General features: G+C 50.0%; 1 protein-coding gene and 1 long non-coding RNA gene across 10 annotated transcripts; both read left to right on the plus strand.

Moving 5' to 3' along the window:
• Nucleotides 1–11,448: 11,448 nt before the first annotated feature.
• Nucleotides 11,449–14,593, plus strand: LOC148774263 (uncharacterized). Its single transcript, XR_016035879.1, has 3 exons — nucleotides 11,449–11,801; nucleotides 12,015–12,120; nucleotides 12,523–14,593. It is a non-coding gene; the product is annotated as an uncharacterized LOC148774263 (long non-coding RNA).
• Nucleotides 14,594–16,046: 1,453 nt separating this feature from the next.
• On the plus strand, nucleotides 16,047–23,456 carry LOC129545983 (putative killer cell immunoglobulin-like receptor like protein KIR3DP1). 9 transcript variants are annotated; one of them, XM_088830390.1, is made up of 10 exons: nucleotides 16,083–16,156; nucleotides 16,299–16,334; nucleotides 16,803–16,912; nucleotides 17,449–17,721; nucleotides 18,620–18,919; nucleotides 19,920–20,234; nucleotides 21,202–21,252; nucleotides 21,993–22,115; nucleotides 22,844–22,896; nucleotides 23,006–23,456. In XM_088830390.1, exons 3-10 carry the CDS (start codon nucleotides 16,885–16,887, stop codon nucleotides 23,156–23,158), a joined length of 1,296 nt encoding a protein of 431 aa, XP_088686516.1. In that variant the 5' UTR covers nucleotides 16,083–16,156; nucleotides 16,299–16,334; nucleotides 16,803–16,884; the 3' UTR covers nucleotides 23,159–23,456. The 9 variants fall into 9 exon arrangements, with proteins under 9 accessions (XP_088686512.1, XP_088686513.1, XP_088686516.1 ...); XM_088830386.1 differs by lacking the exon at nucleotides 16,803–16,912 and having other exon boundaries at nucleotides 16,047–16,156; XM_088830387.1 differs by lacking the exon at nucleotides 16,803–16,912 and having other exon boundaries at nucleotides 16,048–16,156; nucleotides 19,935–20,234.
• Nucleotides 23,457–24,716: the final 1,260 nt, after the last annotated feature.

The raw sequence follows: 24,716 nt of genomic DNA on the forward strand, positions 1-24,716 counted from the left end.
ACCACCCTGCATGCCGCAACTAAGAGCCGGCATAGCTGTAAATAAGCATTATAAATAAATTAATCGTTTCATAAGGCACCGTCAGTGAGTCTCTGCATCTACTCATGCTCTTCTTGGCCAGATAGGTGCTGCATCGCAGAACTTTTGAGAGCAAGGACCTCACTTTGCTGCTCTCCACTGGCATATTTATGAGGATTAAAATATGTTAGATGAGAAGGAGCTAGCTGGTGGACTATGAAACCCCCCTACATCCAACCCAAAGTAGCCACCAAAACAATGAGCAAGACTTATAATGACGACGTCCACGTTCAGTGGCTCAGTCGTGTCTGACTCTTTCTGACCCCATGGGGCTCTATCCTGCCAGGTTCCTCTGTCCATAGAATTTTCCAGGCAAGAATCCTGGAGTGGGTTGCCATGCTCACCTCCAGGGATCGAACCCAGGGATCGAACTCACGTCTCTTGCATCTCCTGCACTGGCAGGCAGGTTCTTTTCTGCTGCACCATCTGGGAAGCCTGAAGATGTCTACATGTTTTACTTAATTTTGAATTTGACCTCCCATGTATTTCCAGCACTCTGGACTGTAAGCTTTGTTAGCCATGCTCTCCTCTGACCCCTGACCCCATGAGGGTCTGGCCACAAGAGAATGGGAGCACCCACTCAGCTGTCTGGACAGAACAGAGGCACCCCCAGCATCTTCCTGAAAACCTCTGGCTGAGGGTATTGGCAGATATTGGACTTTCCTGCTGGCTCAATGGTAAAGAATCTTCATGCCAATGTAGGAGACCTGGGTTTAATCCTTGGGTTGGAAAGATCCCCTGGAGAAGGAAATGGCAGGCCACTCCAGTGTTCTTGCCTGGGAAATTCCATGAACAGAGGAGCCTTGGTGGGCTACAGTCCATGGGGTCACAAAGAGTTGGACACAACTAAACAACAACTAACATATCATCAAGATATCATCAAATCCGTCCCAGACACCAACCCACACTAGCAAAACATGAGAAAGCCAGATACCCACACCTTCCCCTACCAATCCCAGGCAAGGACTCTCTTCTCAATCTTTGCCAATCTAATCAACAAACTACACTTAATTTCCATTAGGAAGTCATCAGAAGACGGCCTCTGGTCACATCTCATACACCAAGGAAATTATTGGATTCTCCCCTGTTGACAGTACTGCCATCAACTGTCCTGGTGACCAGTGTGCTTCCAGGTGTCCAAGAAGCAGAAAAGATGTCCAGTTATGGCAGAATGTTGGCAAAAAGGAAGCCAGGTAAATGTCCATTTATAGTGGAATGCAACCCCGAGTGACAGTTCACAGTGACATAAATCAAATAACAAGATCTCTTTGCTGCGTTTCATGTTGTACTGATCACCTATTTAATTTCACCCCACTGCTGATAATCGAGTCCCTGGGAAGGGGCATCCTAAGTTGTGCTTTGCTCTGACCAGGAGAGAGAGTGTCCAGGCATTCCCAGGAGGCCCTGGCATGAGCCGTGAGTTCAGCCTGCCTTTTAGACGCAGGTCTATGCGTCTGTGAGTCCAGGAGGGGCTGGACTCCAGGGGCCCAAGCTGCTGAGTCGGACTGGAAACCCGGTTCATTCGCTTACACGGGAGGGGGGCAGGGCCCCAGAGGTTTCCTGGCAGCCCCAGAACAGGACTCAGTGAGCAGCAATTGCTCAGCAATGAAAGGATTAAGGGATAATTGCATCTCTTGCAAGGGGGTGGGGCAAAAGAGGGCGGGTCCTGTAGGGTGTGTCAAGGTGGGCACAGCCTATAAAGCTGGGGTGTGGGACCCTGGCCTCAGATCTTCCTGCAGAGCCCCAAAGGCAGAGAGCAGGGCAGCAGTGAGGAACGAGACTCACCCTCGGTCTACCATGGGTGAGTATGGGCCAGGGCAAAAGGCCTGGGCCAGAGGCTGGGGGTCGTGGCCGAGCACCCAGAGGAAGGCCCAGCTGTCCGAGAGGGCTTCATGCGGTGGGGAGGACACTGCAGAGTCTGAGGGATGGAATTATATTATATGGAGGAGATAAGCCGGCCCACCGTGGCCCCCTGCAAACATCAGGGTGGCTTCAGCCCTTGGATAGTGGGGGGACCCGGCGCCCAGGAGAGCCCGCCCGCCTGCCTTCCCAGGCTGGGGGCCCTGGGGCTGAGATCAGGCCCATCGCAAGGATGTGGACACTGAGGCCCAGAGAGGTGCTGGGGCTGGAGTGGGAGGAGGAGAGCCAGGCTGGCACCAGGGGCGGCCAGGCCGGATGCCACACGCATAACCCCGCACCGGCCTCTGCCGGCAAGAGTGAGCCCCGCCATCCGCTCACCAGGGCCTGAGCCAGGTCGGGGGAGGCGGGCTGGGGGCCATCTGGAGGTGGGCTTCGTCTGACCCTCCTTCTCCCCCAACGGCTCTCAGGACCCGCAAAGAGGCAGCGGCGGCAGCGCACGGTGTTCAACAAAGAACAGTTACGCAAGCTCGAGGAACACTTCGTAAACAACCAGTACCCGAGCTACCGCGCCCGCGAGGACCTGGCGGCCAGGATCAACCTGGAGGAGTACAAAGTGCAGGTCAGATCCCGCCCCCCATCCCCACAGCCGCACCAGGACCAGCTCCCACCTTGGCACTTAGCACGCGCCGCATCCGGGGGCCAGCTTTCCGCCCCTCCGAGGTCCAAGGGGCCCGAGCGCGGCCCTGGGTCGCTCAGGAAGCAAGGGCTCTCCCGGGGTCCGAATCTCAGGGCCTCGGGGAACCCAGGGAGCCCCTCTGGCAGACCCCCTTCCTGGCGCTCGAGCTCCTGAGTGACCAAGGCCGGCCACCCCCGCCCTCTTCAGGTCTCCTCTGCGGCCTCCTGAAAACTCCAGGAGCCTCTAATTGGGCCTGGGGGGTCCGAGGCCGGCTTCCGCTCCAACGGCGGGCAGCCTCCCACCCACCCCCGGCGGCCGCAGATGCGAAGGGCCCCTCCTTTGACGCCTGCTCCCCGGCCCTTCTGTCTCCCCAGGTGTGGTTCAAGAACCGCCGGGCCAAAAACGCTCGGCTGAAGCGATTGACCCAGGCGCCTGGCCAGGGTCCCCGCAGCGCTTCCACCGACGGCGGAGTCCCCGACGCCCCCGCTCCCGGGACTGCCTCTATCCTTGCCGCCGCGGCTGCAGGTTCTGCGCCCCCAGAGGGCCCGGGTTTCCGCAGCCCCTCTCCGCCCAGCCCCGCCGGCATGCTCAGCGCACCAGCGCCAGGCGGCGTCCCCAGCCAAGGCCCGGCCGGCTGCGCCCCGGCGCAGGGCGCCCAGGAGGGCTTCCCTATGGCAGCTCCAGCCTCGACCCCAGGTCCAACTTCAGCCCCGACTCCAGACTGGGTTCAGGACCCCCGCGCCGCCTCGGACTCCTGGCCAGACTCTGTTGTCATCTTTGATTTCACAGACCTCTTCCCGCTCCAAGAACCCTCCCACGAACCTCCCTCCGTCTTGTTCTCGGAGTACCATAATAAGGGAGATAACTCTGCGGATGAGAACGACTCGGGCCCCCGGCAGTTTCTGAGTTTATAGAGCCATCTGTCCCGGCAAAGTCCTGCAGACACGGCCTGCGCTCCTGCGCTGGCGTGCAGAAACCCTGGCGGCTTAGCCAATCACCAAGTAACCGCTAGTCGCTGTCGGGAGGGACGCGCCTCCGTGGATCCAGCCTGCGGAGGGGGGCATTTGTGCTCACCGAGAAGCGGCCCTCGGGGGTCGCGCTGCTCTGAGTGTCCCCCCCTCCACTTTATTTAGGGCGCACGCGGGCAGTTCAGCTGGTTCCTAAGCCGGCCATGGAATTGCTGCTCCCGGTGTGCGCTCGGCTTTGGTGGGTGCCACCCGCGGGAACTTTCCGGGGGACGCTTGACCAGCTTCGATCGCCCAGCACTCCTGCTGATCCTCAGGGACATTTAGGATGTGAGCCTTTGTGATGTTTGCCCATCTGCTGTCTGGCGACTTCTCCGTGATTTTTCATATCGATTCCCCATGAGAGAGAAACTGAGCCCTACTGGTGTTTATTAGGCGTTAGGAATACGTGCAGAGTGCCCTTTTATTTTTATTTTTTGAATTTTTTTTGTTAATTTTTCTTAATTTGTTTGAATTTATCGTTTTATCCCTTTTGGTAATTAAAGTGTTGCAAACATTTCTTTTCCCGCTCGTGCTTTTCGCAAGTAGGATTTCCTGATTTTCCTGTATCTCAGTGCCGCTCCCTACCTGTTATCATCCACCAGTGTTTTCCTTTCTGTCGTCTCTGTCAGTGCCACACTGATATGCTGTAAAACAAAATGAATTTACTAATAAAGACTTAAAATAACCTTCAGAAGCCTCATTCTCAAGTTGACATAAAAATTCAGAAAACCTGACACTCAATGTCAACTTGCCTTATCACAGGCTGAGAACAGTTTGCTGGGGGACCAGTTCTGGCTCCTTGGTCTACTACTTTTAATCCACCTCAAGGTTCGGGCAGCAGGGGACTGGGGAGGACTCTGTTTTAACTATTCTGTTCTGCAGGTAACACTTTTTCTTTTATCTTTCTTGTTTAAGAAATCTTTCATTGTCGAAAGATACTGGTCATAAACACTGTATTCTCTAAAATCTTACCAGTGTCGTCTCCCACGTTCAGGTCTTAGTGAAAGTGTTAGCTGCTCAGTCAGGTCCAATGCTTTGCGACCCCGTGGACTGTAACCCGCCAGGCTCTGTTTTGGGAGCCAAGACAGAGGAAATGTCTCCGGAAATGGGATTTCCTAGGCAAGAATTCTTGAATGGGTAGCCCTTCCCTTCTCCAGGGGATCTTCCTGACCGAGGGATCGAACCTGGGTCTCCTGCACTGTGGGCAGGTTATCATCTGAGCCACTTTGGGTCTTAAGACTTCTAGAATTGATTGTGTGTGTGTGTGGTGTGAGGCAGAGATTCCTTTCTCATTTATCCTCGTGAATTTACTGTTGTCAGTGTATGGAGAGACTGGTTAACTTGTCATAAATCAAAGATCCATTCATGCGTGGATTCAATATCTACAAAGTCTGCATTTGGGATTGATGGTCTGGTATCCTTGCACCAATTATACGCTCTTTGGTCTCCAGTTTCTCTGCGGGCTTCTGTGACCATCTTGGCACCAGGGTTTCCCCACAGCTGGTTCTCTGATCCTGTCCTGGTCCCATCTAGCAAATTCTCCAATCCTCTTAAGCCAGGGGAGCCTCGGCTGAGCAGAGAGAGAATTAGATCAGACTGGAGGGAGCGAAGGGAGATACATGACAGGTCACAGACGTGGCAAAGGTGGACAGACACGACAGTGTGGACAGTCCTGGGGGCTACCAGGATATAACAGCAGCTGCTCCTGCTTGTCTAACAGAACCTGTTGGGAAAAATACAGAAGCATACCTAGGAAACAGGAGCAGAGAAAGGAAACCAAGAGGAGAAGCACAGGGACTTCCCTGGAGGTCCAGTGGCTAAGAATCTGCTTTCCAATGCACAGGACTCAGGTCAGTCCCTGATCAGGGAACTAAGATCTCACATGCTGCATAGTGCGAAGCCCAGGCACGCATCAGCTAGAGACAGCCTGCATATGGCAAGGAAGACCCAATGCAGCCAAAATAAATCAGATAAAAAATACATTACCATATGTAAAATAGATGGGTTTCCCTGATAGCTCAGTTGGTAAAGAATCCGACCACACAGGTGATGCTGGTTTGGTTCCTGGGTCGGGAAGATCCCCTGAAGAAGGGACAGGCTACCCGACTCTAGTATTCTCGGGCTTCCCTGGTGGCTCAGCTGTTAAAGAATCTGCCAGCAATGCGGGACACCTGGGTTCGATCCCTGGGTTGGGAAGATCCCCTGGAAAAGGGACATGCTAACCACTCCAGTATTCTGACCTGGAGAATTCTATGAACTGTATAGTCCGTGGGGTCACAAAGAGTCAGACACGAGTGAGTGACTTTCACTTCACTATGTAAAATAGACAGTCATTGTGAGTTTGTTGTATGACACAGGGCACCCAAAGCTGGTGCTCTGTGACAACCTGGAGGGATGGGGTGGGGACGGAGGTGGGAGGAGGGTTCAGGAGGGAGGGGACACATGTATGCCTGTGGCCAATTCATACTGATGTGTGGCAGAAACCATCACAATACTGTAAAGTAATTATCCTCCAATTAAATAAACTTTTAAAAATGTACATGAGCGTTTATAGCAGCATTAGTCATAATAGCCAGAAGACGGAAACATCTCAGGTGTCCACCAACTGAAGAAAGAATAAACAAAATGTGGTGCATTTCTCCAGCGGAGTATTGCTCCTCCGTGAAAAGGAAAGAAGCATTGACTCATGCTGCAACATGATGAACCTTGAAAACAAACACGCCCAGTGAAAGAGACCAGACACAAGAGAGCACACGGTGGATGACTCCACTTCTACGAAATGTGCAGAAGGGGCAAGTCCGCAGAGACACAGTGGATTCGTGGCTGCCCAGGGCCGGGGGGGGACGGTTGGAACTGACTGCTTAACCGGCTCCCAGTTTCTTCAGGAAGTGATGAAATGTTCTAGAACTAGACAGTGGTGATAGCTGTATAACATTGTGTTGCTGTGCTAAGTCATTTCAGTTGTGTTCAACTCTTTGCGACCCCATGGACTGTAGCCCACCAGGTTCCTCTGTCCATGGAATTCTCCAGGCAAGAATACTAGAGTGGGTTGCCATGCCCTCCTCCAGGGGATCTACCTGACCTTGGGATTGAACCTACACCTCTCATCACTCCAGCATCAGCAGGCAGGTTCTTTACCACTAGCATTATCTGGGAAACTCTACATTGCATAACATTGGGAATGTACAAAATATCACTGAATCAACTGTATACTTTAAGACGGTTCAAATGGTAAATTTTATGTTTTGTGTATCTTACCTTGATTTTTAACAACGGCATGAGAACAGACACTAAAGGTAGGTGTGCTGACAGGGTGACTTTCTCCTATTTCTTGTTTTGAACAAAGATGTGACATCTGGAACTGCAATGGCCATCTTGCCACCATGAGGCAAAAACCAAGCAGATGCAACAAGCTAAAGAAAGGAGAGAATGAAAAAAACAGAAAAATTACAAGACCTTGATTACACTGTTGAGCTAACTGCCAACCACAAGACTCCTTAACAATAAATGTCCTTGAAGCTAAAAAAAAAGAAAAAAAAAAAAAAGATGGAAGGAGCTGCCTGTCATGAGGTACCACAAAGTGGAGCTGCTAAGGGCCTGGCTGAAAGGAGAGGAGGACTCAGTCTTTTCCCTGGACGGAAAGAAATGAGGACAGTCAGACAGCCATGAAAAGCAGTTCTCTACAGTCTTATGGTTGCCAAGGCGGGGGTTGGGGGAGGGATGGACTAGGAGTTTGGGGCTAGCTGATGCAAACTGTTATATATACAGGATGGATAAACAGCAAGGCCATACTGTATAGCACAGGGAACTATCTTCTTTGACAAGTGTCGTGTCACCAAGCCCAAGATGGTGATTCACTTGACTATCCTAAATCTTCGAGATGGGAAGCGATTCCACGAGTACACACTGGGGTCTCACATTGCTTCCTGGTGATCCCAGGGGAGCTGGGAAGATGCAGTTCTCACAGTCGGCCATAGGGGGTCGCTGTTAGAGAGAATTCACTGTCCAGTGCCCCTCTTGCTGAATTCTACTTTTCTTGAAAGCATGACTTGTCTTGTTTAGTTGCTCAGTCTTCTCCGACTCTTTGCGACCCCATGGACTGTAGCTCAACAGGCTCCTCTGTCCATGGGATTCTCCAGGCAAGGAAACTGGAGTGGGTTGCCATTCCCTTCTCTTAGCTAAGTCAAAATAGGATCACGGAACTTTCCCTTTCTCCCCCATGCAGAGGTAAAGTTAAAATAAAAGGATCATAGTACATATTTCTAGCGCTTACCAGTTTTTCCAGCTCTCTTCCTCTTCCTGACCACAGCCCCCAGGCAGGTTCTACAGGTAGGCGGGGCTGCGTGTCTGTTCTGGCCAATAGGCTTCCAGCAGAGGTGATACGCGTCGCTTCCTGGCAGAAGAAAGCGTGCTTCTTTATGCTCTTTCCCAGCCACGTGCACTGAGGGTGCTGGGTTCCAGGGGTAGACACAGGACAAGATCCCCGTCAGTCTGGATCTGCACTGGCCGATCAAGTAGTTACCCAGCCACGCGGCACAGACCATGAGTCTACGCATATATGAAGTAAAGCATTCAGTTCTTCAGTGACACCCACCACATTTCAAGTGCTCAGTAGCCACAGAGCAGATGTTTAAAAAGTCCAGTCATCACAGAGAATTCTACTGGACATTCCACTCCAGATCACTGAAGGGCTGCAGAGAGAGCACTTGCCCCAGCGAGGCTTTGCATGTGTTGCGTTAATCCATAGATATTTGGGCTTATTTTTTAATTTTGCTTGTTTTCCCTGAAAAAAGGATTTGAGAATCTTGTGCCTTTTAAATTAGCAACTGGTGGCACAATGTGGCTTGGCTCAACCAAGCGGAGGGCTGAAGAGGATAACACCATAAGGACCCTGGTGTGAACTGAGCTGGCAAGGGGGTGAAGATCAAGCTCCATGGAGCCTTAGTTGCTCATTGACCGCTCTGTGTGTGATCTTTCTCCCGGCTTAGAACTAAACTGCCCAAGAACAGTTTTACCAAGAGAAATATCAGGATCACTACAAATGAAGACATGCTGGGGCTTCATTTCTTGTTGCTACCGTGAGTGAGCATATACCACACTGCTGTGCGATATATCTGAAAGTGTAATCATTTCATAATATATGTAAGTCAAGTCAATTATAACTCAAGGAAACTGGATAGATAGTTGATACATGTCCTTAGTTGCGTCCGACTCTCTGTGACCCTTTGGACTGTAGTCCGCCAGAATCTTCTATCCATGGGATTCTCGAGGCAAGAATACTGGAGTGGTTTGCATCTCATTCTCCATGATGATATGTAGATAAATAGACAGATCAATAGATTTCAGTGGTGGCAATACCACTTCCTGGGGCGGTTGATGACGTTAGCAGGCTACTTCCTCTCTTATTTCACTTCATGGAAATATACCATATGTATTAATATATGCATCTGTCCATGATCAGGAACCCTGATGAGGACCATTCTTGTCTGAATTCTGGAGTCTCCGGAGACAGAAATGACTCACTTGCTTCCCCTCGAGGGGGCAGAGACACATCCTGCTTCTTACACTCCCTGGCCTGTCACTGGGAGAAGTAAAGACTGCCCTCTGGGCCCAAGAGGAATGGCTGTGCTCTCTCGTGAGAGCAGAGTGTACTTTGCAAAACCACCCACACTCCTCGCTCCTCCTCCCCTCGGTTGACCAGGCTCTGAGGGCATCGCTGGCGCCTCCACCCAACAAGGCGGGGAGTGAAGGTCACACTCAACTCCTCAACTCTTACATTTCGTAGCCAATCACGTGGTAAAAGAATTCCGCCTCCAGGGTCCCCCTGACCCCTGCTGTCCTCTCCATCCCCACAGTCCAGCCCACAGCCACACCTGGATCCCAGCCATAACCTCCCTGGGTTCTGAGCTCCAGACCCACACTCCATCTCCAGGTCACCCTCCACATTTCATCTTTCTAACTCCCATTTCAGAATCTGCTTTCTGCCCCAAATCCTTCCATGGTGCCCACCATCTTCAGGGCCAACTCCAAACTCTTATATCTGACTTCAAGCCTATTCACGGTCCTCCAGAGGCAACCCCCCAACCCAGCTCTCACCTCTTCTTCTCTCCAAATGATAGTGGTGCAATTACACCACACACACACACACACACAGAAAATGGGCCATTTAACATTTGTGTGCTCTCTCAATCAGCTCTTCTGAGAACATTCAGGCTGAACAAGTTCCTTTTCTACTCCCAATCAAAAGTAAACATGAGGTTTTGCCTTATTAAGGGGCAATTTTCATAAGAAAAATCCACATAAATCATTTAGAATGCTGGTTGACACACCCATATCGGAATAATTGAAGGCCAAGAATTATTTATTTTTAATTAAAAAAAATTAAACTTATACTCTCATTTCCCTTTTCTCTACAGTGGCTAGTATAATATGACCTTCTTAAAGCTTTCTTATCATACAGTCTTTTGCTTGTATATTCCATTTTTCTTAAAAGTAAAATCATCATCCTTGAACAGTGGACAGCACTGTACATGACCACCATCAACTCCCCCTGCCCCCCCTTCAGTAAGTCCCTGTGTCCCAGGGTTCTATGGAATGTTCTTTTCTCTCTAGAATGTACTTGCTCCTACCCCATGGCTCTCCAGCTCCTCAAGCAGCTATTCCGTCAAGTACAGTGTGGACGTTGTTGTTCGGTCACCAACTCACGTGTGACTTTTGCAACCCCATGGACTGCAGCTTGCCAGGCTTCTCTGTCCTTCACTGTCTCCCAGAGTTGGCTCAAACTCAAGTCCATGAAGTCTTGATGTCATCCAACCATCTCATCCTCTGTCGCCCTCTTCTCCTCTTGCCCTCAATCTTTCCCATCATCAGGGTCTTTTCCAATAGTCAGTTCTTTGCATCATGTGGTCAAATTATTGCAGCTTCAGCTTTAGCATCAGTCCTACCAATATTCTCAGGGTTGATTTCCTTTAGGATCGATCGGTTTGATCTCCTTGCGGTTCATGAGACACTCAAGAGTCTTCCCCAGCGTTACAGTCTAAAAACGTGTATTTCAGTGCTCAGCTTTCTTTATGTCCAACTCTCACATCCTATATGCCTACTAGAAAAACCATAGCTTTGACTATAAGGACCTTTGTTGGCACAGTGCTTTCTAATACACTGTCTAGGTTTGTCACAGCTTTTCATCCAAGGAGAAGGGTCTTTTAATTTCATGGCTGCTGTCACTGTCTGCAGTAATCTTGGAGCCCAAGAAAAGAAAATCTGTCACTGTTTCCACTTATCCCTTAATTTTTTTTTTTTTTTTTGCTATGAAGTGCTTGGACCAGAGTTCAGGAGCTTCATTTTTTAAAATGTTTACAGTGTAGACATAGGACCTAGTTATTCTATTATTTCTTCTTTTAAAAAAATAATTGATTATTAGCATTTGATGCCCACATTCTGCAGAATCTGAGTTCTTCAAGCACCTACAGAAGATGGGTTTCCCTGGGTCATGGGTGTATTTCTGCTGTGTGGCACCAATGCATGATACACAGTAGGTGCTCTAAAATAATTTATGAACTGACCCAAGATGAGAAGTAAATTCCATTTCTGGAGGGGACTGGGAAAATAAAGCTCTGAGTCCTAGTTGGAGCCAGACTGTCAGGGGCTGACTCAGGACAGGAATCTGGGTCCCACCCTCTAGAGCAGGCGGTCGGACGGGTCAGAAAGAGAAAGAGGTGAGACCTCAGGTCGGGGCTGAGAAGCCTCCTGAGCCTGGAGACACCGGAGCCAGGGCCATGGAGGAGCCGCCGCCTTGCTGCAGGTCCACGGCTCGTGGGAACCCCGAGGGGCTGTGGCAGCCCCCCAGGGACCACATCCTGTTTATCCCCTAGGGCCCCGTGGTCTCCGCATCTGCACAGGGCGGGGGTGGGAGCGGCTGGGCGCTCAGAGCTGCAGACGTGCCTTCCATCCCCTCTGCGCTTCTCTGCCTTGGCCAGATGCAGAGGGTAGGGAGGGGACTGCAGGAGGGGACCACAGGAGGGCACAGGACACCCACCCTTCCCCCAGTTCATGGGAACCTCAGGGCTTGGGCAGCTGGAGGGACCAGGGATCCTGACGGGGAGAGAAACAGCCCAAGCTTTCGGTGGCAAATCTCTCACTTCCAGGGCTGAGTCTGGGCCAGAGGACCCCAAACCCTGCAGGTGAGTCTTCCTGGGTCCCCATGTCTCACTTCAGTCCCAGGAAATCGGTGAGGGCACTGGGATCGTAGAGTGATGCTGGTGAAACCTGGAAGGGCTCCTGAGCTGAGCTGGGGAGTGAGGGGTGGGGAGGTCCTGGGACTCAGCCTCTGACTTCCTTCCAGGGACCTTCCACAAACTCACCATCTGGGCTGAGACTCTTTGGGGCCGTTTCAGGGTACCCGTGTGAATACACCGTATGCAGAGCTGGAATGTGAGAGTGACCATACAGACCATCAGGGAGTACGCTGCAGTTGGCCTGCACTGTTTGGAGCAGGAAATGGTGAGGCATTCCAGTATTCTTGCCTGGAAAATCACATGAACATTGGAGCCTGCCAGCCTATAGTCCACAGGGTTGCAAAGAGTCGGACACAACTGAGTGACTTCATTTTCTTTCATTTTATTCTAAAATTTATTTATTTTACTGGTTCCATTTTTTAACCTCATAATCTATATATTTTATTGAAGTGTAGTTGACTTACGATGTTTCAGGCGCACAGCAAGGTGATTTTCAGTTATACAAAGACACATACATTATTTTTCAGATTATTTTCCATTTTAGGTTATTGAAAGATATTGACTATAGTTCCCAGTGCTATACAGTAAATCTTTGTTGCTTCTTGCATATCTTTTTTTAAATTAGAAATCTAGCATTGTATTCACGCCTCTATTTTTAAATTTACAGTATCCTTCACCTCAGTGTCACACCACACTGAAAGCATGGTGCCGAACCCCCACCACGCCCACGTTAAAAGTAAATGGAAACAATGGCAACGCTCCCTGTGGGGAAACACTGAGTCGCATCACGTTATTGCTGGGCTTCCCTGGTGACTCAGGTGGTAAAGAATCTGCCTGCAATGCAGGAGACCTGAGTTCAACCCCTCGGTTGGGAAGATCTCCTGGAGAAGGGAATGGCAACCCACCCCAGCACTCTTGCCTGGAGAAGCCTCATGGACAGAGGAGCCTGGCGGGTTGCAGCCCATGGGATCACAAAGAGTAAGACAGGACTGAGGGACTAAACTATTCTCAAGGCTCTGAACTTGAAAGGTGTAACACTTACCCATTTGTATAGAGATAAAAAGTGGCAGAACAGACAGAATCTTTTGTCTTGTTGGGGGCTTAGAGGGACATTATGACCGACCTGCATGGACAGCTTTAAGAACAAAGGATTCCAGGATTAAAAGATTTCCACGGTGGAGGGGACGTAAGTATAGCTATGGTTGATCCATGTTGATGTATGGCAGAAACTAATACTGTAGTTGTCCTTCAATTAAAAATAATAAATTAAGGGGAAAAAAAGCTTGCAACAGGACTTTCCTGGTGGTCCATTGCTGGGAATCTGCCTGCTGATGTGGGGGACAGGGGCCTGATCCCAGGACCGAGAAGATTCCACATGCCTCGGGGCAGTTAGCCCGTGGGCCACAAGCCTAGAGCAGATGCTCCCCAACAAGAGAAGCCACGGCGATGAGAGACCCTGCCCCACAGCAAGGAGCAGTCCCTGCTTCCGACAACTAGAGAGAGCCTGTGCACAGCGACGAAGGCCCAGCACGGCCATTAATCGGTTAATTAAAAGTTGGCAACAACCAGCTACACCTCCTCCTCTTTAAGTGTGTGTGTGTGTAAGTGTGAAAGTGTGAGCTCACAGGCGGGTATTTAATCTGTATTGTTCTCTCTGCTTGGAATTTCTTCCCCGTGGGCTAGGGTTATTTTACATTCAGTAAACACTGACCATCCTTCCCCTCCAAAAAAGCCCATCTAACTCAGGTAAGATGATTCTTTGGAGCATGAGTTCACCTTCTTGTTGGTCGGCTAGATTTCCAAATAAAGTCGCTATTCCTTTCCTGAAGACCTCATCCCTCTGTCCCATGACAAGCAATGTGAGGTTGGACTCAGAGCACATTCATGAGACATCAGCAGAGGTGTCGTTCATTTCAGACAAAATCCATAGACCTCACTCTCACAGTTGATGTCTGTGGTTTAAAAGAAGACACGCAGATGGCCAGCAGGCATATGAAAAGATGCTCAGCACTGCTCGTTAGTAGAGAAAGGCCAACTGACCTTTGAGGCACCACCTCGTACCCACCAGAATGGCCGTCTTTAAACAGGCGAGGAGCGACAGGTGCTGGAGAGCATGCGGAGAAGAGGGAAACCCTCTTACGCTGTTGGGGGACTGTAAACTGGTGCAGCCACTGTGGGAAACAGCGTGGAAATTCCTCAAAAACCAAAAACAGAATTTCCATGTGACCCAACAATTCCAATCCCAAGCATACATCTATAACAAAACTATACCTTGAAAAGATTCATGCAGCCCTATATTCATAGCAGCACAACTTACAATAGCCAAGACATGGGAACAGCCTAAATGTCCACAACAGGTGAATGGGTAAAGAAGATGTATATGCTTATACACACACAATGGAATACTACTCAGACATTTAAAAAATGAAATAATGCCATTTGCAACAGCAGGCATGGACCTGGAGATTACCATATGAAGTGAAGTAGAGAGAAAGCAATTTCCATGTGACATCACCCATGTGTGGAGTCTGAAAGGAGCACATCCGTGAGACAGGAGCAGACTCACGGACACGGAGGACAGCCTTGTGGTTGCCGGGGGGAGGGAGCGACGGGGAGTTCGGGATGAGCAGACGACATCTATTTATACACAGAATGGATAAAGAATGCGGTCCTACAGTACGGCACAGGGACTTCTATTCAGTATCTTGCCATAAATCATAATGGAAGAGAATATATATGTCGAGCTGAATCAATTTGCTGTACGGCAGAAATAAACTATACTTGAAATTTTTTTAATTTTTAAAAATTTGTGGTTTATATATCTGCAATGAAACATTCCATGGCAGTAAAAATGCACAAACTGGATTGACAAAGAATACAGATCAATTCTGAAACATGATATTAAGTAAATAAAAGGAAATTTTAAGAAGGGTGACTGTACTGTTACTCCATTACATACATAATGATCAAGAGGAGACCAGATTTATTACTTAGGGAGCATCACTAATGTTAACGACCCACACCCCCAGTAAAATGGTGTGGAATCACTGCCCTTACTGAGGTTCTTTCCTGTCTATGAACGACAGCTGAACGGGGTGTATGTCTGCCCTTGGAGTCCTGAAACAGCTGGGCCATTTTGTCCCTGTTTCAAGTTGATTGTTGTGGACACACCCCTCACTCAAGCATTCTGGAGCTTGGAAGTCTCTACTTGACATATTTTGTGTTCATTTGAGTATCTGGGAAGCAAGGTTGTCCACCTTTTCAGGCAGAACAAACCCCCCTCCCAAAAAACACCACAGTCATCTTTACACACATTATCTTTGTGTACACGTGTGGTCCTTGGATTGCAAAGGGAGGAAGAGAGACAGACGGAGTGTTACGTGTGCAACGTTTCCACTCACAGTCACGAAATAATTTCAGATGAAGAAGAGTCAGAGAAAGACAAATATCACATGATATCGCTTATTTGTGACATCTACAAAAATGAACTTATTTACTAAACAGACTCACAGAGAATGAACTTACGGTTACCAGGGGAGATAGTGTTGGGTCGAGGTTCGATTGGAGGTTTGGGATTGACATATACACACGGCTATATTAAAAATGGACGACCAACAAGGACCTGAATAACACACAGAATTCTACTTAATACTCTGTAACTACCTAGGTGGGAAAAGAATTTGAAGAGCAATAGATGCACGTACATGTATAACCGAATCACTTTGTTTAACACCTGAAACTAACACAGTTAGTCAGCCCCTTAATCACATTTATTACAATGTAGAATTTTTTAATATTTTCAAAGAGTCATAATATGCTTGTCTGGTCCTCTCATAAGAATGCAGAATCAAAGTCTCTATTAATGAGTCTTTAATTCCAGCCTGCACTAAGCCTGACATAAGACGTGGGAACATGTGATTTCTCTTCTTCAAAGAGTTAAGGTTAATGAGATTTATCATGAGCTTGGGAAAAGCATCCTGCATGATATATACTGAATCACTGTTGCTACTTCTTAAAGGCAGCAAGATCTGTTCGAATCCTCTTAGGTTTATAGTGTTTAGGGAAAGAAAAAGTGCCGCTCGGGTCATGCAGCTGGCTCGATGATGCGGCTCAAGTCAGACGCCCATCCCTGGCATAAGAAGAGGCTGGCCATCGCCCCTCGTGATGTGAGCCAGGCTGACTGGACAGATGACACCGCCCGCCTTCCGCATCCTGTGACTCAGCCAGCTTTGCTCGGTTCTGCCTCCCGTCTCACAGAAGCAGAATCATGTGCCCCACGCTCCTCAGCCTCCTGAGTCTCGGTGAGTCTGGAAAGACATGGTCGGAGAGGGCTATGGTGGAAATCAGGGGGTCCTCGCACCACTGACCAGGTTCCCTGGATGAGGGTGCAAGGAGCGTGGGGTCCATCAGGACAAGCCGTCTCTGGCGTGGTTTTCCTTCTAGGATTCTGTGTGAGTCTGAGGATCTGGGCAGTTATGGGTGAGTCCTCCCCATCCCTTATTTCTCTGTTGAGCAGAGCAGCTGTGGCTGATGCAGATGACACTGGGTGGCCGGGGTGAGACCCCTTTCAGTACAGTGAGAGCTGTGTGCCCTGTGGATCCCAGGTCTCTTTTGGATACTCATCTTCACTCTCCCCAGAGGTTAGCCCAGCTCTGGACTCTGGACCTGAAGGGACAGTGTGAAGTCTGGGAGCTGAGAGCTAGGCCCACTGAATGTGATTTCTATCACGAGAGGGGAGCAAGAGGCTGCACCCACAGACCCTCCCCTACAAGGTGGCTCGTGGCATCTGCAACTGACCCTGAACAACAGGATCTGCAGGACCGCCCTCTAGAGCTGACCCCAGGGAAGGGTCTGGCCGTCAGGCAGGGCCGCTGGGACCTCGTCACACACATGACGTAGGCTACCTAATGAAGCTGAGAGGCTCACGGTTTACGTCCTTCTTTCCAGGCGAGTGGCCTTTCCCTGCTGAGTTGTGTTAGTCCGACTCTCTGCGACCCCACGGACTACAGCTCACCAGGCTCCTCTGTCCATGGGGTTCTCCAGGCAAGAATGCAGGAGTGGGCTGCCATTCCTTGACCAGGGGATCTTGCCAACTCGGGGACTGAACCCTACTCTCCTGCACTGCAGGAAGATTCTTAACTAGTTGAGCTACAACAAATGCAACAGGGAAGTCCTTTCACTTCTTTTCTGTGCATCAGTTTTTCTTTTGCCTGTATCGCGCAGCTTGCAGGATCTTAGTTCCCTGATCAGGGACTAAACCTGGGCCCTTAGCGGAGAAAGTGTTGAGTCCTAACCACTGGACCGCCAGGGAATCCCGTGTTTTGTGTTTTGAGAGAAAGTTTCTCTACATTTTGTCAACCCAAGGAGTGATTCTTCTCACCTCTGAGAATCGTATTCTCAGAATCTTGTGATGTCCGTCCTGGGTTGACTGTGTCTCTGTCTGTCCCCAAGCCCCAGGTGTCCCTGAGCATCAGGGTGATGCCCTTCAGGGGAGGAGAGTTGGAAGAATTGAAGGGGAAGCGCCCACGGGGGCAGGGGGGAGAGGGGACTGTTCCTGTTTACCTCTCAAAGCCTGTGCCTCCTTCTCTTCTAGCTGAATATGAGAAGCCCTCTTTGTCAGCCTGGCCAAGCCCCGTGGTTCCCTTTGGACAGTCTGTGACTCTTCGGTGTCACTCCAGTCCTCCATTTGTGATATTCAGACTTTCCAAAAGAGATGGGACCAGGTTGCCTGAGCTCCGGGGACATCATTACTACACCCTTGGCCCGGTGACCAGAGAACATGCCGGGTCCTACACGTGTTCTGGAGTCTACAGGTCTCTCCTTGTGTGGTCCGATGTCAGTGACCCCCTGCAGATAGTGGTCACAGGTAGGAGGGGTCCAGCCCAGCCCGGGACACCCGTGCCTGCAGGCAATCCTACCCTAGGTCCACGTGCCAGTGCGGCCAAAGATGTCCTCAGGATTCCCAGCCAGAACTGAACCAAAGAAAGAGAACCCAGTCTGAGACTTTAAACTCAGGGTGTTGAATAGAAGGATGTGTTGCCCCAGCACAGAAAGGAGGAGCCTCCCTAGGCATTAGTTAGACAGGATGCTGCCACTGCCTGCCAGCTGGGAGAATGGGAAACAACCCTGATCCAGGACCTGCCACCCATTAGGGAGTTGTAATCCCATATGAAGGAACTGGGGTCCCAGTTAAGACCAAGTCAACCGAGGAATGTCTCCAGAGGCATGAGGTGGGGATCACAGATGGGAAATGTCCCCTTTTTTCTCCATTTCCTTCCCAATCTCATGCCAGTCATCACCCATGTTATAGGAAATATGTGTGAAGGGAGCCAGGGTATGAATCTGCAGAACCACCCCAGCCCCTGAAATGCATATTAGGGATGGGATGAAGCCGAGAGCAAGGCAAACCAGTCCAGTGTTCTTGCCTAGGACAATCCCATGGACAGAGGCGACTGGCGGGCTACAGTCCCTGGGGTCCCACAGTGTCAGACACGAGTGAAGTGACTGAGCATGTACGCATGGAGCTGAGAGCAGATCCAAAGCTAAAGAGCTTAGAACAAACACAGAGGAGGCTGGAGGTCTGGAGCAAAGAGAAACAGAAGAGCATGAGCCAGAGCCCGAGAACGAGGCTAAAGAGAATGCAACAGGACAGACAGGAAGCATTGGCTTTGATGGTTCATGGGGACGTTTTTCACACCTTCAGATGTCAGGGGAAGCGCCGAAGTGGGGTGACTCACTGAAGCTCACAGCCTCTTTGCCCTTAGGTGTGTTCCCAAAACCTGCCATCTCAGCCCACCCAGGCCCCCTCGTGCGTGCGGGAGAGAATGTGACCCTCCGCTGTCACTCATCGGTGCTGCTTGAAAAATTCATCCTGCACAAAAAAGAGAGCATAGGGCATTTCCAGAGACATGCAGAGACGTTCACTGGGGGGCATGCCCCAGCTGACTTCTCCATTGGCCCCATGACTGCGAGTAGTGCGGGCACCTACAGATGCTACGGCTCTCTCAGCCGCTCCCCCTATGAGTGGTCAGCCCCCAGCGACCCCGTGGACATCGTGACCACAGGTGAGTGTGGCCAGACCAGTCCCTTCTGCTCTGTGTGCCACAGAAGGTCTGGTGTCCAGTCCAGCATCAGTACCAGGGGAGAATGACAGGCGTGCGGAGACACCCACAAACCCGGGAGGGTGGACAAACCAGGCAGAGGAGGTGTGATCGCGGAAGGGAAAAGAGAACAGAGTACCTGCCACGTGCTGAAGAGCAGACACAGCCGGTGACGGAGTGAAGGAGCAAGAACGTGGAAAGCGACCAATGGAGAAAAGCATCCCCGAGCAGGGCCCCGGGCAACTCCCCGCTCAGGCAGCCAACGACGGCTGGTTAAGGGGTTGGTCTCCCACTTTCGTGTCAGAGCTCCCTTCCTCTGTCAGCAGCACACTGTGGTACCAGACGCCCCTGCGTCCGGCCCCTGGGTGATCGAGATGAAGGTCGACCCCTGAAGTTGCTCAGCCTCATGGTTTAACACATCCTTTGCAGAAAGAGGGGGGAGTGGTCCCTCCAACCCTCCCTGCTAAGGAGTCCCTTCCAGCCCCTGGGGGTGGGCAGGGCAGCGCTGAACACGCCCTCAAGAAAGAAGTGGTCAAAGATCCTGTGAGATTCTGGCAATTTCCACTCCATAATCTCTTCTCCATGGTCAATACGATGTTTTCTGATGGTCCCAGCAGTAGTTAGTAGGTTCCGTTTATTTCAAGAGAACCGTACACCTGGTTGATCTAAAAAATTTTTTTTCTTATTTATGTTTGTTGAAGTCTAGTTGATTTAAGATGTTGTTAATTTCTGTTGTACAGCAGACTGACTCAGTTATTCATATACATATATTCTTTTTTTAAAAAAAATATTAATAAGTGACACCCATGTTTAGAGTTATCGCTGAGTTTCTCCCTTGCTGGGTATCCGTTGCTGTGGGGCTTTCTCTCCTGGCGCTGGGCGGCCTCCTCACTGCGGTGTTTGTCGCATTGCACGCTTCCGGCTTTAGTCCTATACTTACGACTAGAGTGACTTTGTGATCAAGGTCTCTTCCTTCCAGGTCTGTCCAAGAAACCCTCCCTCTCAGCCCAGGGGGGCCCCGTGGTGAGGTCAGGAGAGAACGTGACCTTGCTCTGCAGCTCCGAGAGCACCTTTGACCAGTTCCACCTGCTCAGGGAGGGGAAGACCCTTGGGCACCCGCTCGCTGGAGGCCGCGGCCCCCACGGAGCACGCCAGGCAGAGTTCCTGCTGGGTCCTGGGACCCCAGCCCACAGCGGGGTCTACATGTGCCACGGCTCCTTCACTCATTCTCCCTACTCGTGGTCAGACCCCAGCGACCCTCTGTTCCTGTCTGTCGCAGGTGAGGGACCTCTTCCTGGCCCATGCTTTGCTGTTCCTGTTCAGTTGCTAGGTTGCATCCAGCTCCTTGCGACCCCGTGGACTGCAGCTCGACCAACTCCTCTGTCCTTCGCCATCTCCCCTTCATGGATCACAGCCTTGTCCTGGTGAAGGGGCCTGCTGAACTCAATGAAGCTACGAGCCGTGTTGTGCAGGGCCACCCAAGCCTGACGGGTCACGGTGAAGATTCCTGACAAAACATGGCCCCCTGGAGGAGGAAATGGCAACCCACTCCAGTGTTCTTGCCTCGAGAACCCACGAAGAGTCCCATGCTTTACAATATAGTAAATGAGATTGCACTGGGCAAGAAGTCCACTTGGGCTTTTGCATAGCACCTGACTCTATCACTGAGCTCTGTCTCATGGGCCGCGTGCTGGTGTCAGGGGAACCTTAGGGCTTCTGGAGAAAGGGAGGCAATGAGAACCACAGAGGCAGAGAGACGGTAAGCGGCGTCTCAGCCCTCCCCCACCTCCCGTATGGAGGCTCACATCAGGGTCCTGTCTATCCTGGCAATAGAGTAAAGGGTCAGGGCAGACCGGGGGGAGCAGAGGCCGGGCTGCTTTGGGAAGATCAGAGACTGCATCAGCCCCTTGCTCTTAAGTGTTTTCCCAGATGCAGCTCTGACATACAGGCGATTTCCCAATTAAGGAGCTCAGATCCTCATTCCCGGAGCAGAGAGGGTGTCTCTGCTTACAGCTGTCTTTCACCACCAGGCATATCCTTCCCGTCTCCTTCCACCATCCCTTCTCCAGGATGGAGGGGCTACTCAACACATTCACAGGGAGGGACCAGAAGCTCTCCCGTCCCTAGTCAGTGCTCTGAGGGATGACAGAGTCAACAGGCAGGAGGTCAACCTTCCAGAAGGAAGTCCTCTTTCAGTGGGTATGAGGAAGGGTACTTGCTCACCCCTTCTGTCTTTTTTCCGCTAGGATCCACTACAAGTACTTGCCCATCAACCATGGATCCACACAGCACAGAAGGTAAGCAAGACGGTCTCCTGTCTCAGCAAATCTCTGAGAAGACAGAGTGCTCCTGTGCGAGTGTTGGCTCTGCCACCTCCCAGCTCTGTGACTTTGGGCTCCTCAACGTCCCTCTTAAGTCAGCATTTGAGGCCGTGGTCGGCCTAGAACCAGCGGGGGCACTGAGCTTCTCATGCTCTGTGCCTGTGAATTTCTAAACTGGGCAAAGAGGGTCAGAGTGACCGAACCCCATGCTTAAGGGAGATGCTTACCTTCCCTCCACCAGGATCTTTGTGGATGGATGGCAGGGCAAGCGGAAAATTTTAGGGAGCACCTATAATATGTGCCATTCCTCTGTTAGTGTTTTATGAACTAAGCATCCCACAGGTCAGAAATAGAAGTGTCATGTCTTCTTGAGGATTCCATTCCAGGTATATGCGGATGGAGGGGGAAATGTATTGTGGATTAAAGGGCCTCCATTCATGCAAAACACCATGCCTTGTCATACGGGGCAGCAGAATGAACTGCATCAGTGCCCGGGGGACCTTGTTTCAGACGTCTGCTGGTCTTGCATGGCCTCTTCACTTCATCCACTGCTAGCATCTCCCCTGGAGGCTTTGGTACCTCCTGGGAAGTGGAGACCATAACTGATCAGGTTGAGAGATGCTGACAGTTTGACGCAAGGATGCAACAGATCCAGGGTGTAGGGGCACAGCGTGTGCAACAAATACCCAGACCTCCTGCCGTCTGCTTGTTGGCAGAAGCACGGCCTCCTCAAGAACACTCCAGCACGCAGTGCATTGTCCTTGGGCTTGCCATAGCCTTCACCTCTACCAGCATCATCCTCGCTGCTCTTGTCTGTCACTGGCGTTCTACCCAAAATCGTAAGTCTGAAGGTGGTGAGCTCAGCGTCATCTGACCCAGGGGGAGGTGGGCTCATAGCAGAGAATGGCGTTTTCACTTCCTGTCAGTTAAAAACCGATTTCTGTTGTTGTAATCCCTGATGGAACATCTTCCAGAGACCCATGGAACCCTGTTGTTTTTATGAGAATATGTGTTGATTTATTCTTGGCTGCATTAGGTCTTGGCTGCAGCATGGGGGATCCTCATTGTGGTGCTGGGGTGCAGTTCAAGGCTCCAGAGCTCATGGGCCCAGCAGTTGCAGCATTGAGGATAGTAGCTTCAAGGCCTGTGGGATCCCGGTTCTCCCACCAGGGATAGAACCCATGCTCCCTGAACTAGAAGGTTGACTCTTAATCCCTGGGCCACCAGGCACATTTCAGGCCCTGTTCTTCCCTTCAACTACAGCCATCCATTTTTCTCCCCTACATGATCTTGGGAGTCTGCTGATAAGTAGAAAAGGCTGGTCCATAACAGAAGACTAGGATGGGTCCATGGGTTTGCACTGGTTCCTGAGACAGTCCATGAATGGCTGGGCTTGTACATGGACTGTTTTGTTTTGTTTTGTTTCATTTAGTGGAGTAGACAGACTCAGCAGCCTGGGGCATATCACATCCCTGCCTTTTTCTGGCTTTGAAGTAACTATCAAAGTTACGGAGGTCTGGAATAACTGCCCCCACCCCGAAGAGCCTTGACTCTCTTCCATTTGCAGATGTTGCCGTCATGGACGGAGAGCCCATGGAAGACAGAACAGTGAACGGCGAGGTGAGTCCTCCCAGCCCAAACCCTTGCCGTAGTCTGAGCCTCCAACGCCCAATGCCCCAGCCTTCGAAGATCACTTCTCAGTCCATCATTCTCACCTCTCTCCTCTCAGGACTCTCCAGCAGAAGACGTGATATACGCTCACTTGGACCTTGGGACCCTCTCCGAGGGAACCTCTCCCGCTCCCCTGAGGCCCATGCACCCCTCCGCCGAGCCCATTATCTATGAGGAATTTGATGTGAACCAAGACGGTGCTGAGCCCTGACCTGGCCCCACCCTCTGAGCACACAGCGTGTTACAAACCGAGGACCTAGATCTCTTGTTAAAGGGGTTCCTCATGGACACTCCTTCTCCTCCAAAGCCACCCAGCAGCTCTGAGGTGAGGAGTGGAGTCCAAGAATCACAGTATCACCTTCAACAATCTTAATAATCTCCTGGCTATTCTAGGACTCTATTGTAACTATGTCACTGTTTGGGGAGATGCTATAATCAATTGCACATACTAGGTAGCTTATCATGATCACCCTATTTTTTCTAAAATTCCAATAAAGCATAAAAAATTTGCCAGTTGACTCTTGAAATTATTCAGTTTAAAATAAAACAAAACCAATAAAAGAAAACCCCTCTACTCAGTAACATTTTACAAGGGTAAACTTATTTACAAGACCTCAACAGACTTGCAGACTTAGAGAACGAACTTAGAGTTACCAGAGGGGAGCAGTGGAGGACAGGTAGGTTGGGAGCTTCAGACTGACATGTGCACTGCTGTATTTAAAATAAAATGCTTCCCATGAAAAAATGACAATGCTAGTTGGCAAAATAAAAAGATGAAGTATACTCTGTTTGAGATAGCCGGTATGGTGCCACTAACCATACGAGGCTGAATACATGCATGCTAAGTCAATTCAGTCATTTTTGCGACCCGTGGACTGTAGCCACCCAGGCTCCTGTGTGCATGGGATTCTCAGGCAAGAATACTGGAATCAGTTTCCACTCCCTTCTCCAGGGAATCTTCTCAACCCATCGAACCCAGGTCTCGCATGTCTCTTGCAATGGCACTGAGCCATGTCTCTTGCAATTTACCACTGAGCCACCAGGGAAGCCCCCCTCAGCTTTTTCAAAAGAACAAAATCCTGGCTTTTGAGAACATGGATTGCCTTGTTCTATATGAAATCAGTCAGACACGGAAAGAGAAATGCTGTGTGTTTGCACTTACATGTGGAATCTAAACATCAAAATAGTGATTTCCTTGATGGTCCAGTGACTAAGACTCTGGGTTCCCAATGCAGGGGGTCCAGGTTCAATCCCTGGTCAGAGAACTAGATCCCACAAGCGACAACTAAAAAGACACCACGTTCCACAACTCAGATCTGATGCAGCCAGATAAGCAAAAATAAGTATTAAGAAAATAAAAATAAATGAACAAATATAACAAAAGAGAATCAGACTCACAGATTCCAAGAAGAAACTAGTGGTTATCGGAGGGGAGAGAGGAGAGGGGTGGGTGTGAGGGGCAGCAAAGTATGTAGAGTGGATTAAGAAATACCAGCAACCATTTATAAGATAAACAAGTCACAGGGCTATAATGTCTGGCACAGGGAATATAGTCAATATTTTATAATATTTTGTACTGTGTGTAATCTATGAAAATACTCAATCACTATGTAATGCACCTGTAACTAATATAATATTGTAAGCCAACTATACATAAAGTTTTAAAAATTGTTACATGTTCAAGGAACTTGGCAGTGCATACATACAAGGAAAAGAAAATACAATATAGGAAAATCCATAAATTAAAAAAAAATCATGAAATTAGCATT

The sequence above is a fragment of the Moschus berezovskii genome, chromosome 22 (assembly GCF_049115385.1).
Source record: "Moschus berezovskii isolate FMDL1 chromosome 22, NW_MosBer_1.0, whole genome shotgun sequence".
Classification (NCBI taxonomy): domain Eukaryota; kingdom Metazoa; phylum Chordata; class Mammalia; order Artiodactyla; family Moschidae; genus Moschus; species Moschus berezovskii.